General features: G+C 34.8%; 1 protein-coding gene across 1 annotated transcript; it reads right to left on the bottom strand.

Moving 5' to 3' along the window:
* Positions 1 to 2,146: 2,146 nt before the first annotated feature.
* Positions 2,147 to 15,701, bottom strand: LOC129956427 (chondroadherin-like). The gene is made up of 6 exons (XM_056068309.1): positions 15,489 to 15,701; positions 14,302 to 14,471; positions 10,365 to 10,525; positions 6,255 to 6,369; positions 3,917 to 4,065; positions 2,147 to 2,315 (listed from the first exon to the last, which is right to left on the bottom strand). Exons 1-6 carry the CDS (start codon positions 15,693 to 15,695, stop codon positions 2,164 to 2,166), a joined length of 954 nt encoding a protein of 317 aa, XP_055924284.1. The 5' UTR covers positions 15,696 to 15,701; the 3' UTR covers positions 2,147 to 2,163.
* Between the last annotated feature and the right edge of the window lie 213 nt (positions 15,702 to 15,914).

The following is a 15,914-nucleotide window of genomic DNA, read 5'->3' as shown; positions in this document are numbered from 1 at the left end:
ATTGGAACCAAGGATTCGCAAACACACCATTTCTTCAAAACAACAATTAAAATAGGTGCTTCAAGAAGTAAAATCACTCCAGAAATCACAAAAAAATGAGTCGAATCCATTCCAAGAAGATTAAATCATGTTTTAAAAGTAAAAGAAAATCCAACAAAATATTAAAACCTTTTAAAAAGTAAAATTTTTGGATAAATATTTGATGGAAAAGTAAGTGTCCCATCACTTATGTGAGCCATTTTTTGCTCCGTTCTAAACAATTGTATTTTTATTAAATTAATATTTTAATATTTTGACAAAATGTATGTTATGTGATAATCGTTACTAACTTTAAATATGAAAGACACCCAAAAAAAATTTGTACATGTTTATTTATTTATTTTATTACAGTTTCCTTTTGTAAAGCACAAGTGTCCTATCACTTTTATGAGACACTGTATATTTATAAACTTTTGTGCGAAGGTTTTGGGTAGCAGAAATTTTCCTCAAATCATGTCATGAGACCATTGCAATAGGGAGTCTTCCTATAAGAATATTTAATTAAACTAATCGATTTATTGAAAATTATCTTCTGAAAATTGTTTTGTAAGCGAAAGCACGAAAGTACGCAGACTTTCAAAGCTCTTGTACAATGAGAAATGAGAATAAATTTGCTTATAAGCTTTTTTTTAAAGGTACGTAACTATGTTGAAAAGTCAATTTTTTTAATTTACTTCAACTTTGAACAGATTTCCGTTTGAATTTTGTTTCTAAGTTTATGCTTTTGGAAAGTTACACTAATTTTTGTATGTGCTTTTACAAACGTTTTAATGCTATTTCAAGAGTTTAGAAGCTATTTTCTCAAATATAAAATATGACAGAATTTTCTTCGAAAAACTAAATAAATCAAAATATAATGCATATTTTTGTTCAAATTTGGTATAATAATTTTTCGATATATTCTACAGTTCCTGAATTAAAGAATAAATAATCTATTTATTAGAAATATTTTATAGTTGTTTTAGTGTTACACAATATGAAAAAAATTTACAATTTTCTTGTTATTTATCGGGCGAAAGCTAATATTTAAAGAATGGATAAAAAATACAGCTTATTTTTTTAGTTCAGGAATTAGAAAATATATTTCTTAAGCTATCTTCAAAATGTTAAGTAAATCACTTGATAAAACTCTAAATTAGAAATTTTTTGCTTTGTAGCTCTTTTTAGCAAAGACAGTCCTTTTTTTCCAATTTAAAAAAGCACATTTGACACTTAACCGGTATATTTTGGTTTCATATTTTTTTTTCAATCTTTTTTAATGCAAATATTTAAAATGAATATTTTTTAACGTTTTTCAAAAAAATCATCTCAAATATAATTAAATATCTTAAAGTGTTCAAAAAACACATTATACTGTTACGAATCTGTGAGACGGCTTGCCAGCATAGTCGGTTTCATAGGAGATCCCAGAGCTTGGCGACCGTTTGGCGACTTTGGCTCCAAAATAGATTATACCCGAAACATCGAGAATTTTCCCGATCCGTCCAGTAGGAACGGAGTTACGCCTCGAACGTTCCTGATTGGCTGAGAGGCTTCTAGCCCCGCCTCCTGGGAGCTATAAAAGGAAGCACCCGCAGCTGCCGGGCAGCGGTGAATTGAGGAGAAGTCGGAAGCGACAGAGGAGAGTAGTGGTGAACCAGACGGTGAATTGAGTCGTGGACCAGTGGAGTCGAAGAGTAGTCGGAAGCGACGGTGAAGAACTCGTCTTCCAAGGACTAGCGGAGCAGCGACGGAGTAGAGCTGCTGTGTATACTGTTGTATGTTGCTGTGTATACTGTTGTATGCTGAAGATAATCGTCTTCTGTGCTGTATATAGTTGTCGTCTTTGTGCTGTCCTGTGTGTCTTCGTGTAAATAAACGTCGTTGTTTTATTTTCTACTGCCGCCTGGTGATTGAACGTTCTTCACACCATATAACTAACACTATCCAAATGAACCCCGATAAATTTCGTAACAATACCTTCTACAATTGTGCATAAATTAAACTACGTTTAAAAGTAGTCAAAATACAATTTGAGCCATTTTATTGTAATATCAAAGAAATACATTTTCCATTCATATAAGTCATAAGAGAATTACACAAAATAACTATTCACTGAATCGTTCATTCGCTATTCAGCTAAGGTTAGTGAGTGTAGCACTCGCTGAAATCATCTGCAGTGAGACGGACGAGTTCCTTTCCGCGGAATTTTTGTGGAGTGGCGCATCTGCCTACAAGGCCTTTCGGTTTCACTTCAGGTATCCACTGTACCTTGCAGGAGCAGTCGATTGGGTTGTCTGTAACACACAAATAAAAAAAAAACAACCATTCAATCAAAAACCAATAGTAATGAAAATTGAAATTTGCTATCGCAAATTTCGTGCTATCATATGAGAACGTTATTATTTTTTAAATCATTGCGCATGCGTCGATATTTAAAAATGATGGCCTTTTTATCATCTCAAAATCGTTCTAGCTACAAAACTTTATCTCAAAGCCAGATTTTTTTTTTAATGCAAAAATCCGGCTTAAACTGGTTTGGAATGACCACGTCGTATTGCGCAATCGTCAACTTTTATAAAGTTATGTTTTTTAAATTTATTATTATTATCCCCCCCCCATCTATAATGGTTCGAGATCCAAAATTTTCTTTGGCAGCTGGAAAGATTGAAAATTATATATATATATAAAGCACGAATTAAAGAAAGTAATGGAATGCACGAATATTAATAATATATAATGGAATGTTCCTGATAAAAGAATGGCAGCTTGTATTTTAGTTCAGGAGCTAGATAATGTATTTCTTAAACTATCTAGAAAGTTTTAAATTATTTGATAAACCTTAAAACTAGAAACGTTTTGCTTTATAATTCTTTTTAGCCCCCCCCAAAAAAATATTTTTTTCCTCCAATTTTTAAAATACTTATCCCATTTAATTTGTAAAATAGTAATACCCGAATGTAGTCACATATCTTTTTATCATACTCTAAATAATTTTTGTAACTAATTTTTCATTCTCTAACTAATTTTCGATTTTATTTTTTTCTCATCTTTTGTAAATAATTTTCATAAGAACTACTTTTAAAATGTAGTTTTCTTTTCATTTATTTTACTTAATTATTCAAATTTCAAATCCCAACTATTTTAGATTGAAGAATCCCCCCCCCCAACAAATATAGTGTTACGAATCTGTGATGCGGCTTTCCAGCATAGTTAATTCCATAGGAGGTCCCAGAGCTTGGCGACAAACTTGGCAACCATTTGGCGACTTGGCGACGACTTTGGCGGCAAAATAGCTTACACCCGAAACATCGAGAATTTTCCCGATCCGTCCAGTAGGAACGGAGATACGCCTCGAACATTCCTGATTGGTTGAGAGGCTTCTAGCCCCGTCTCCTGAGACCTATAAAAGGAAGCACTCGCAGCTGCCGGCAGCGGTGAATTGAGGAGAAGTCGGAAGCGACAGAGCAGAGTAGAGTGAAACAGAGTCGTCGTGGTGAATTGAGTCCTGGACCAGTGGAGTCGAAGAGTAGTCGGAAGCGACGGTGAAGAACTCGTCTTCCAGGGACTAGCGGAGCAGCGACGGAGTAGAGCTGCTGTGTATACTGTTGTATGCTGCCCGTCTCGGCTGAAGATAATCGTCTTCTGTGCTGTATATAGCTGTCGTCTTTGTGCTGTCCTGTGTGTCTTCGTGTAAATAAACGTCGTTGTTTCATTTTCTACTGCCGCCCGGTGATTGAGTGTTCTCCACACCATATAACTACCACTATCCAAACGAACCCCGGAAATTTCGTAACAATAGTATTACTGAATGTTAGTGATTTATAACATACCTAATTGTATTTACAAAAATTCATAAAATGTTACATTTTTTTAAAAATATTTTTTAAAAACTTACTTGATAAGTCTATCCTGTCAATGTTGTCATATACTCCAGATTCAGAGGGTCGAGACAGTAAGGAAATGTCATTATTATTGAAATATACAGACTTCAATTTTTTCATGTCCGAGAATACGTTCTCTTTAATTTCACTCAGCTTATTGTACCTGTAAAAGAAATTTTTTTTCTTTATACATGGAATTACTTTTATTGCCGTACAATCTATCAGCATTAACTTCGTGAGTTTTAAGAACACAAGGAGGCTATCCTTTACAATGGCTCCCTTGATAACATTTTGTCTGTACATTTAAACCGTGTTTCAAAAAGATTGAAACGCGGTTTAATTCTTTACATATTACATATAAATGGGCAAAAGAAATCCCTAAGTAGTAAATTACGAAATAAGACCCTGCTAATAAAGACTTTTCCGTTTTCTTTTTTCCTCCTAGTTGGAATCTAGCAGTATCCCAGACGAATTTTTCAAAAAAAATTCTACATAATCATTTTTTATTGTACCAAATAACTGAAACAAACTTGAAAGATCACTATCAGAATAAAAAAAATACACTCATTGTCTTTAGTTTGTGGGGGAAAAAAAACTGCTTATATGATGAAAATTTAGCAAAATTTTCAATATTATGGACAAGAGAGCAAGTTAAAAAATAATGGTAATATTTCATTTTTATTTCATCTATGTGTAGCTCAAACTACATAAAATGTAACAGCCCACAAAATAAAAATTATGTTAATAAATAAAAATTTTATGAGCATTTAAAGTTGTCGTTAATGATTTTGTTGTCAAAATTTGTCTATGTTTTGAAATTAAAGTGTCTCTAAAACATGTTTAAATGAAGCTATCTTAAAATCCGCGGTCTATCACACCCTTAAATTATTGGATACATGCATAGAGATGCATAATCCACGATTTTTTGAATAACAAATAATATTGTTATTGTTATTTTTAAATATGCGTTCCAAATATCTGTTATTTTAATCATATTATTAATTAAAATTATTACTTAATATTAAATATAAAATTTATTAATTGTAATTAATACTTAATTTACTAATTTAAGTAACGTGTGATTGAATTAATGTATCTGTTTCAGATTACTTCTTAAATTTTTTTTCTTCTCAAAACTATTTATTTAATTTCTTTATTGGAATAAACCATTTTCTGAAAAATTTGAATTAAATATATATGTGATTTCTTTAAATTGTTTACTTTAGTTCTATATTCTACCAATAGATGGCGCCAGCAGTAAACGGAATATATGCAAAGTCAAGTCACAAGCAATTAAAAAGGATTTGTGTGGAATAGTGCATCATCAAATGTGAATATTGGAAAGTCAAGGTTACTCTCATGAAGTGGAGCGGCGACTTCACACTTTCCAGTGAAGTCACTGTTCCGATAAATTTCAGTGATATGTAATTCAATGATGCGATAATTCCAATAACTGGTTTGTTCACTTTTCAATCCATTGACAGATTTCTCCTTTTCTGTTTTGTTCGAGAGCTTCCATTGGACAGATCGTAGCTATTGTTACTTTCCAGTGAAGTCACCGCTCCGGTAATTTTCAGTGATATCGTATCGATTGTTACTTTCCAGTGAAGTCACCGCTCCGGTAAATTTCAGTGATATAGTATCGATTGTTACTTTCTATCGTGATCCAAAACCTGTAATCACCAGTAAGATCGTATCAAGGACTTGAATCACACCCCTCTTTGAAAATTATTGATCACTGGTATTTGTGACTTTTCGTCATCCCTACATCAAGGGCCAAGAGTACGTCTTAGCTACTCATGCGTCGCAACTCTTTTCACGGGGAGGATTTCATTGATATATTTGCATTCACTCATCCTCAGATCGTAATTTAGACCTGAATCAGAGAACGATCACCTCTGATCACTGAGTGGTATTGTCTCGCCTTGAAGAACTTAATGATAGGTTTAACGAAGAGCCTAGCACCTAGGATTGGGGCTTAATCTCCGGTAGATGAAAGGACTTGTCAGAAACCTTGCGTTTAGTATTTGCCGTGATCTTCTTCGAAAAAGTCCAAGGAAGTCGTTTAAGTAATATTAGAAGGAGATGAGGTGGGAGGTGCTTGATGAAGCTCAAGTTTCTATTGGCTGTCAGGATGCGATAGGAGGTGCAACAAGAATTGGGAAAAATCTGCCAGGGCAATTGGTTAAATAAATAATTAAAGTTAATTTTTCCCGGCCGGTGGGGTTCGAACTCACAATCCAACATAACACGAATCCAACACCCTACCAGCCAGGCTATACCGGCCTCACATATAGATATTAATAGGGTTAATTTAAAATTTATTGTCCAAAATACTTAGAATCAACTTACTGGAAGTCCAGATGTATTCCGTTATATGGCCGGGGCAGGCTGCCTCTATAAAGAGTTTGCAGATTGTTGTGAGCAACAGTAATACTCCGGAGATTCCTGAAGTCTTTCATGGCACCTAAATCGTTAAAATGGTGAGTTAGAATCAATTTAAAGTTGTCTTATCTTCTCTTCTAGATACTAGATGGCGATACCTGATTAGGCCATCCCATAGTGCATTGCGATTGTAATTAGAATGAGATGTGATGCTGAACTGTGAAGCCGCGTGCTTGAATGTCTTATCTTTGTGTTTGTGCTTGTTTAGTGTGTGAATGTGATTATTAAAAGAAATGTTCCTAAAAACATTCGTCCTGTTGCTTCCTGCATGGATCATAATAATCTACATACCACCACAAAGTAGTTTTTTCTGATCGGTGAAATAAAAATTCACTTAGACTCAGAACTATTTTGACAGTTCATTTCGGATATTGAATTTAAATTATGCTTTCATAATCAGCTTCGATAAAAATATATGCCCAATAGGTGTACGGAAAAAGTGATTCCTCTGGATTAAAGCAATGTTATTTTCTGGATAAAGGATAACAAAGCTTTAATGAAAAAACGAATAAATGAAACCGAAATGTAAACAAAAACAACATTTACATAACAAACAACGCTTACAAAAAAAGCAAATTGTTATTCAACGATTGTGCTAAATGCTTAGAATGCACTTACTGAGATAACTCCGCGATCAACGTTGCAAGAATTCATACGTCTCACTGCTGGAGTTTAAATTGTCCCCTGGACAGAGTATAGAAACTTTATATATATATATATATATATATATATATATATATATATATATATATATATATATATATATATATATATATATATATATATATATATATATATATATATGTGTAATGCTTATTTTGGTGGAGTAGAAGGCAGGTTTGAAGACATAGACGAGACGTTGTATTTTTAATTTCGTTTTATTCTCTCTCGAATGGCGAGCATGATTTATTTATAAGAAGGCGCAGCGCGGCACAGAAGCAGAAGTAAGAAAGAAGGCAAAAGGGCGAAACAAATAATCTCTAGTCTTATATAACATGGGATTTCCAGCCACGCGCCAATTCAATACTCGTGTTGACCTTTGACACCTTGGCAAGGGCACCGAAGGGATCACTTTCACTTGATATGTAGATTGATAGCGCAGTACTTTTAGACATCTTCAGTTGAATTAATTAAACCAAAAGTGGAATTGAATCACGAAATAAGAGAATGAACTTACTATGGGTTAAGTTACGACAAAGCTTTGGAATTAATTTGGTTTAAATAAAGAGTTTAAAATATCAATACATGTATATAAAGGTTCAGAGAGAACACGAGATCTTTTACTCAATATGAAAATTCACAGTGCAAATAGTTTTGTTCTTCGACATGTTTTTATTTTTGTAAAATGCCATAAAAATTAATCGAATTCTTAATAAAATTAATTATTTTAGGATTTTTGTTTTTGTTTGTAGCTCGAAGAAAATCAAGGCGGTGTTTCAGTTTTTGTGATTTATTGCCCAAGAGTTTTCTTGTGATATTGGCTATAGCTACTGACCTCCCGGGCTTAAAGATTTCAATATCATAAACATCTGTAATTAAGTCTAACCTCTTGTTTGAACAGAAATAACGGATTTTATTACATGGAATAACAAATCACAACCGAGCGTTTTCTTTGATTTCGACATCCTTTCTTGAAAAATGGTGTGGTGAATTGCATATAAGCCAGTAACAACGCTTCTACCCGAACAGTTGTTTCGGTAAAATCGGATCGTTACTGGACTGCTAACCAAAAGGTCCCAGGTTCTATCCTTAACGCGTCTCATACCTTGTGACGGCGAGGTCACCAATGAAGAGATCTCATACCTCTTCATTGGTGACCTCGGACGCTGAACCTTCAACCTTCGTACAGCTGTTGTGGCGCCATCTACACGTAATCAAAGTCGTCAGACTCAATTGACGCAGCAAACTAAAGTCGTCAGACTCACGTGACGCAGAAACCCCAAAGTCGCCAGACACACTTGGCGCATCAGCACCCACACACGCTCGCCATAACGCTTGGCGCTATTCAAACTGGGTACAGGCCCATTAAGACAACAGCTACTACTAATAATAATAACTCAATACATCACCACTCAACATCCGTATCGTTCGTCTCCCTTTCGACTCACTGGAGGGAGAGTACTGTGGTGAATTGCATGAAAGACAGTAACAACAGCTGTTTTGGTAAAATCGGATCGTTACTGGACTGCTAACCACAAGGTCCCAGGTTCTATCCTTAACGCGTCTCATACCTCTTCAATGGAATTAAGACACATTGCTCGGGCTTATGGAATACTACCGTTCGATGAAAAAATCATTTTCAAAGCAGTGCAATTCAGTATTAAAAACCGAAGTTTTTTTTCCCCCCATGATTGTATCGTGCTAATGTTTTAAAATTAGAGAAAGACTTTGTTGCTCACTGTTACAATAATTATATCCGATTTGTTGTCTGTATGTTTGATTACTTCTTTAAATATTTTCCAAATTAGATGATTTTTCATCAAGTAATTATTTCCCACTTAAAAGAAATCAATACTTTTAAAATGACTGGAAATCTTTTTATCGACTATTTCTTTCGCAAATTAGCCGTCCTTTTACTTTCAACGCAAAAGGTGAAACAACATCGGCAGCCATATTGTTTTCTTCTCACCAAACCTTGAAAAGTAAAGAGACCTGAAGAAGAAATTACGAAAAGTATACCAAGAGGTGGAGCTCTCCCTTTTTATGCTTCGTACTAATTCTGAGTTTCATCTTCATCCTGTGACTTATTATCATCACTTTTTCCCGCACTCTTTTGATTATCTCGCTATGCTCTAAAATGTGTCCCCAAATTAACGCAAGATTTGAATTTGCCATCATTCGTGAAGTAAAGAGTTGGCAACCATATAAAAAATATTTGACAGCTGATATTTAGGGTTAGTAAAAATGGAGTGTTACACGATTTCATTGCTGAACAATATTTAAAAAATAATGAAAGTCTAGCGAAGACAGTTCGAAAATTTGAGAATTGGCCCCTTAGATCGTGTGATTTAAAACCCTTTAATTTCTTTTTATGGGGTAATTTGAAGTCAAAGGCCTATACAAACAAGCCCACAAGCGCGCGTGCATTGAAAGAGGTAATTTAACTCTGCATCAACGACAGTCAACCACATTTATGTAAATTTCGACAAAAATGTGAATATGTGCCAGCAAAGCCGTGAAGGCCATTTCTCTTATGTGTTGTTCCATATGTTACTCTATTCTGTGCATTTTAAGATACAATAAAGATATAACAATTTAAAGAAAAAAAAATGGGGTTTTTTTTATTTATTTTTTTTATTTAATTCAAATTCTGCGTTTTTCTTACGTTTTTCTATCGTGTAACGCTCTATTTTTTCTAACCGTAAACTACCAGCTGCCAAATGGTTTTTTAATAGGGTTGCCACCACTTTACTGCATGATTGGTGGCAAATTTAAGTTTTGCGTTAATTTTGATGCATCGCTCAGAAAGAGCAACGAGAAAAGAACCTATACCTCCCCTTATCTAATCAATGACATATCGATAGGCCTAGATTTTGGATGTACACCTACATCATCTTTAAAAATGCCATTATTCTCATTGTGTGTTCATTGGGTGCCAATTACGATGTATTTTAAAGTGAAATGAGGATTTTTTACGCCATCGATCGTTTGCGCGAAAAAAAACCTTTTTGGTCATCGTACAATTATTGATGATGATGATGACGTGTCCGCGTTACCACGGAAAGGGGGTGCAGTAGCTTCTGAGGATAAAGGCCCCTGAGCACCCGAGGGTAGAAGTCTGACTTCTTGCTCATATGAAGATGACACACACACATTCGCTTGCACAACCCCTTTTTGCAGAGGGGCACATTCACACACCTCACATTCACAGGTGAAGAACAACCATGCCCGAACCGGGATTCGAACTCGGGACACCCAGATCATGGGGAAGACGCGCTACCCTTAAGTCAGGACGCCAGCATCGCATCATTATTAATCCGAGTAATAAGTTTTTAAAAGAAAAAAAAAGGTGCTTACCTGTCTGGATCTCATCTGTTTTAGTAAAAGCGAAGGACACTTTTAGGAGGTCGTGAGTCACAAACTGATTGAATTCAGGTTTGATTTTTGGAATATCTACATGATCAATCAGGAGAGTTTCTAGGGCCTTTGTGTATTGAAAATATTTCCATTGGAATTCCCTGTAACATGAATAATAATAATAATATAGCGAATATGTCAAAGAGCAAATAGATACGAAATCTGGTTTAGCAAAATGTTTTGTAGAAATAAATAACTCTGGGCATCGAATAAATTATTTTCTTTAAAAATTTAATCGCGAAGATTAGTACTAGAAAATTACAAAGGCGGCATCTATATTCCTCTGTCGTAAAATAGTCTAAAGAGTTTTTGATGCCAGACTGGAGACAATTTTAGGACAACCCTGAAGTAATCAATAAATAATGCATATGTCTCCAAATAAACGGTATAAAAATCCTAATGAACGAAGTAATAGTACTTATTATCAAATTTTTAATAATTTGAAAATAATTTTGATAAACTTACTTTTTTTCTTACTTTTCTTACTAATATACTTATATTTCAGCAATAATAATTGAAGTATTTCATTTGCTGACTTATATATAATCCAACATCCCCCCCCCCATCTTTGGTTTCTCTATAATATAAAATACAGACACCATATATCATGCACCTTGGAATTTGGTTAGTTGTAAGTTAACACATTCGAATACAATTTGCCCAAAATTGAAATTAAGAAAAAAACCATTTCAAAATTAGCCAGAGAAAAATGACGTTTTTTTTTTTTAAAAAAAATAAAATGGTGATAAATATTTATTTTTTAATGTTTAATAATATAAGTAAATGTCTCGATTAAAAGCTAGAAAAGTTAATCGAGATAATAACCAAGCAGTTTTAATAAACGGAACGCATACTGCTGTTTTATCCGTCTTATACACTCATGTCCAAAATTAAGGTCACAAACATAAAATCTGCGAACAATGGAAAACTATTCATTGTGTTGCTACGAAATTTGGCACAGAGGTACACTACAATGGAAGAAAGAACATAGACTCATAAAAACATGGAAAAGATTTTAATTGGGAACTAAGAAACAGGGTATATCAAAAAGTCTCACATTATGAATCAGAGATAAAGCATTTATCTGGGGGAAAACTTGTCTAATATGGAGTGTCACCACCGTGCACTGCTATGCAGGCTTCATAACGAGCTTTCATACTGTTTATGAAGGTGTCAATAAATGCTTGGGGCAGCAAAGCCCATTCTTCCAAAGGCGCGGCTTTTATCACTTTGGGAGTATTAGGAGGGGGGTTACGCTATGCAATGGCTCTTCCGAGACCATCCCAAACATGTTCAATAGGATAGAGATCCGGAGACCTCGAGGGTCTGTCCATACGTCGAATAACCTCTTCCTCAAGAAAATCATCAATGATCTGGGCTCTTCGCGTTATCGTCCATAAACATGAAGTCTGGGCCAAAAGCACCCCGCAACAATCTCACATAGACTTCAAAGATCTCATCCCTATAGCGATGTGCATTGACAGTACCCCCATCGAAGACGTGCAGTGGTGTGCGACTGCCCAACATCATGCCACCTCAGACAAGAATTCCTATGCCACCAAATCTGTCAATTTCTTTTACGTAGGAGGGATGATAGTGAGCTCCTCGCTCTCTTCAGATGAAGATTTGACGAGTGTTACTCTGTGTGGTAAATCTCGACTCATCACTGAAAAGAAAACGCCCCCATTCTTGCTGTGCCCAAGACTGAAGTGTTCGGCACCACAACAACCGGACTTTCCTGTTGAATGCAGTCAAAGGGGCACACTCAACTGGTCGCCGGGCATAAAGGGCCCTCTCTGCTAGACGTATACATGTATACTGTTCGTCTGGAAATTCTTATTCCAGATGTAGCAGCAAGGTCACGAGCAAGTTGAGGAGCCATTATCAGCCTATGCCGTCGTGCGCTTAATGCCACATAGCGATCCTGTGCAAGCGTCGTTGCTCTGTGACGGCCTTGGCCAGCCTTCCTGGTTACAGCACCATTTGTTTGGAATTGATTCCCCAACCTGGATACCACTTTCGGTACCACTTATAACCATCGAGCCACCTCCACTTGAGACTGCCCAGCTTCAAGCCTGCCAACGGCTCTTCATCTCAAGGAGTCGTCTAAACGATTATGAAAACTCATTCTCACTGGAAACGGGTTAAATTTTTTGTTTTAATGCAACATTCACAAAATTGCAGTCCAAATTTCCAGATGCCTAAATGGTCTAATTTCAGTAGTTCCTCAAAAACTAATGTTAAACAACATTTTTTCCCACAACAAAGGTTAATATCGTGTTGCCGGTCCTTCACAATATATAAAATATAATTTGTTTAAAATTTACTGGTAGCCATTTAGAATTACTTTGAAAAACATTTTTGTGACCTTAATTTTGGACATGAGTGTAAATCTACGTATGCATTAAGCAGCGCTCACATGAGGCCAACTATTGTGTGTAATAGAAAGGCACGCCTACTTCAGGATGATCACATGGTGACAATGGGACAATGGCAAATAGTTTTCCAGATGAGATAACCATTAAACATTGTCCCATTGATGTCACGTGATGTTTCTGAGGTGGGCGTGACTTCTATTGTGCGCAATAATTGGCCTCGGGTGAACGCTGCTTCACATTATAGTTCTAAGGAATCTAAAAAAAAAAAAAAAAAATGTGGATTGCTTCTTTCTCTCTACAAAATGACCAAGTTGAATGTGTTAAGAAGATATTGTGTCATTGTCTTGTGCTGACACAAAATCGAAGATTTTCAACAGTGAAGGCTCAGGCCTTGTTGTTTTATCGTTGTTACCGAAAATAGGCATTTGAGTTTAAATGAGAGAAACGATCTACACGGTAGTAAAATATCTCTATTCATTTCATTACCAAGTTGTGATTGTAGTTTTGGATAAAAATTTTGACTTTAGATAATTACGGAAGCCAGTTATTGCAGAATATGAATGTAACGATAAATATAGAAAACCTTATAAATGATTTACTTATCAATAAAATAACATGTTGCGCTTTTGTCAGAAACGAAACTCACCGTAACATCTTATGGTGTAAGAATAATATTTTCTATATGTAAATGTGAAATTTTTTTTTAAATAAATGAGTCCACCATCAAAAGATCAGAGAATCAATCCATTGTCATTGCAGAGCCCAATGGATGGTTACTTGAATGCTGGCAGATAAATTTGCAATTCATTGAAGTTCTTTTAAAAGTAGTTCATATCGAGGTATCTACTTTAAGGAAATACAGTAACTTCGCTTTGATGGAATCGGGACATAAAAATTTTAACAACATTAACCCCGCATGCGCGATCATTAAATATGGCATTGAATTTATAGCATTATTAATCTTTTTTCTCTATGTGGTGAAGCTCATAAGCCAATATAACAACATCGGGACACAAGTGATCACTTTTGTCTAGTGGTCTTATTATTCGGCTACAAACCACAACGTTGTGAATTCGATCCTCACCATCAACGGAAAAAACCAGCCTGAGTGATCTTTTCAAAAACTTCTTGCGTGTTCTTTAATAAATTTGCAGTGCCATAGATCGCCTTACACGACATTGGCGTACAACCGTTATGAAATATTAACTTTTGGCGTGAATTTAGCATTTTTACGTTAATTAAAATTTTACGTTTATTTTGGGACACTCTTTAGAATTTACGAATAAATGCGTTTACAAGTTCAGATTTTATGTGACATAACATCGTACGAGAAATAAGTGAAAGCTTCGAAAAGATTTTTGATACTTATTTCTTTGCTAAGAAAAGATTTATATTATATTGCCGATAAAATTTTGGATATTAAGTAATTATGCATTTCTGGGAAAAATCTGTAATACCAGTAATAAAGATTTAAAAAAAAAGAAGAAGAAACTTCTTACTCTTCAAGTGTAACGGACTGTATAGTCAGTGTCTTCAGATTAGACATTGTTCTTGGGACACCATTAAACAGTTCTTTCAGATTCAATTCACTCAAAACAAGGCTTTGCATTTTAACCTTCTCTAGAATAACAACAGGTATTGACTGAAGAGTAGAACTTACTATTCTCACCTGGAAAGAAATTCAACTTAAATTGAAAATCAATTTTCGAATAAAATTACGTTCATCATTTATTTAAAAAGTGTCATACTTCTTGTGACTTTTGTATGTATTAACAAAACGTAACACGATTGTATTTTTTAACACAATTTTGTACGTAACACCAGGCAGATCCAGCTTAGTTCGGCAGATTTTTTTTCGGGGGGGGGGGTTGTTGTTTTGTAAAATCGTGTTTTTTCGGAAAAAATATTTAGATACGAATCACGTACTCAATACATATGAATATTACCCAATCTTACCTACATATGAACTGCTCATTTAAATAAAAAAAAAAAATAACGAATGTACATAGTTTGACATGTTATTCGAAACGATCTGCTTTATTACAGCATTCATTTTATTGTTACTAAATTTGAGGGTTCGTTTGGATAGTGGGAGTTATATGGTGTGGAGAACACTCAATCACCAGGCGGCAGTAGAAAATGAAACAACGACGTTTATTTACACGAAGTTTATTTACATTTCTGTAACACATATTTTAGGAATGGATTCAAGAATATCAACAAAGATCGGAAACAGTTTGGCACAGTTTTGCAAACTTTGAGCCAAAAAAAGCGATAACTACACTATTATGAGTGCAAAACATTGCCAAAAAGATGCCAAGGCTTAAACCAATCACAGCACGTCGGTATCCTTTGCCATAGAGTTAGTCTGTACAATTTGCGAACTCGCGGAATTCAAACCCTCCATCAAAACATTTAAACACCTGCTTTTAATAATCTTTAAATCCACAGAGGAATTTTATTTCCGCTTTTATTTTGTAATATACACACTTTGTAAACTGCAATCATTTTTTAAATTGAATTCATGTGTTTTAGTCTTATAAAATTATAATGTGAAATGCTTTTTTTTTCAAGAAATACGTTATATATTAATAATTTAAAAGTCTAAAAAGTCAATAATCTAGGCGAACAAACTGGTCGTCTAAGACGGCTAGCAGTGCATAAAAAAATTCAAGGAGAAACTCACCTCCTTATAAGGATATCCCTCAGAGTGACTACTTAAGTTTTCCAGATCTCTAGTATGCTGAATGCTTGAGCATGTGACAATTGCTGATCCACTTTCTACATTGCAATAACAAGGGGCAATTAGATCTGCATTTGGACATGAGCCTTCAACAATGAAAACAGCCGATACAGACAGCAGAAGAACCGCAAGAAGCATTTTACCCGCCATTGCGATACGAAGATTCGTTCGACAATTGTAAGGAAAATTTCTTTTCCAATCCTTTTAAACTCCGAATGTATGAGTTTGTTCAGCAGAATCTTTCTCAAGATTATCAGAGACAGACGATGAAACGACGAATTTTTTGCTGATTTCGTTTGGCATCAAGATCTGATAAATAATTTAAAAAAAAAATAATTTTGATCGGCGAAATGGCATTAAGTTTCACTT

The sequence above is a fragment of the Argiope bruennichi genome, chromosome 11 (assembly GCF_947563725.1).
Source record: "Argiope bruennichi chromosome 11, qqArgBrue1.1, whole genome shotgun sequence".
NCBI classification, from domain to species: Eukaryota; Metazoa; Arthropoda; class Arachnida; order Araneae; family Araneidae; genus Argiope; species Argiope bruennichi.
The sequence above is the reverse complement of the archived record's forward strand: the minus strand, read 5'-3'. Positions and strand labels throughout refer to the sequence as shown.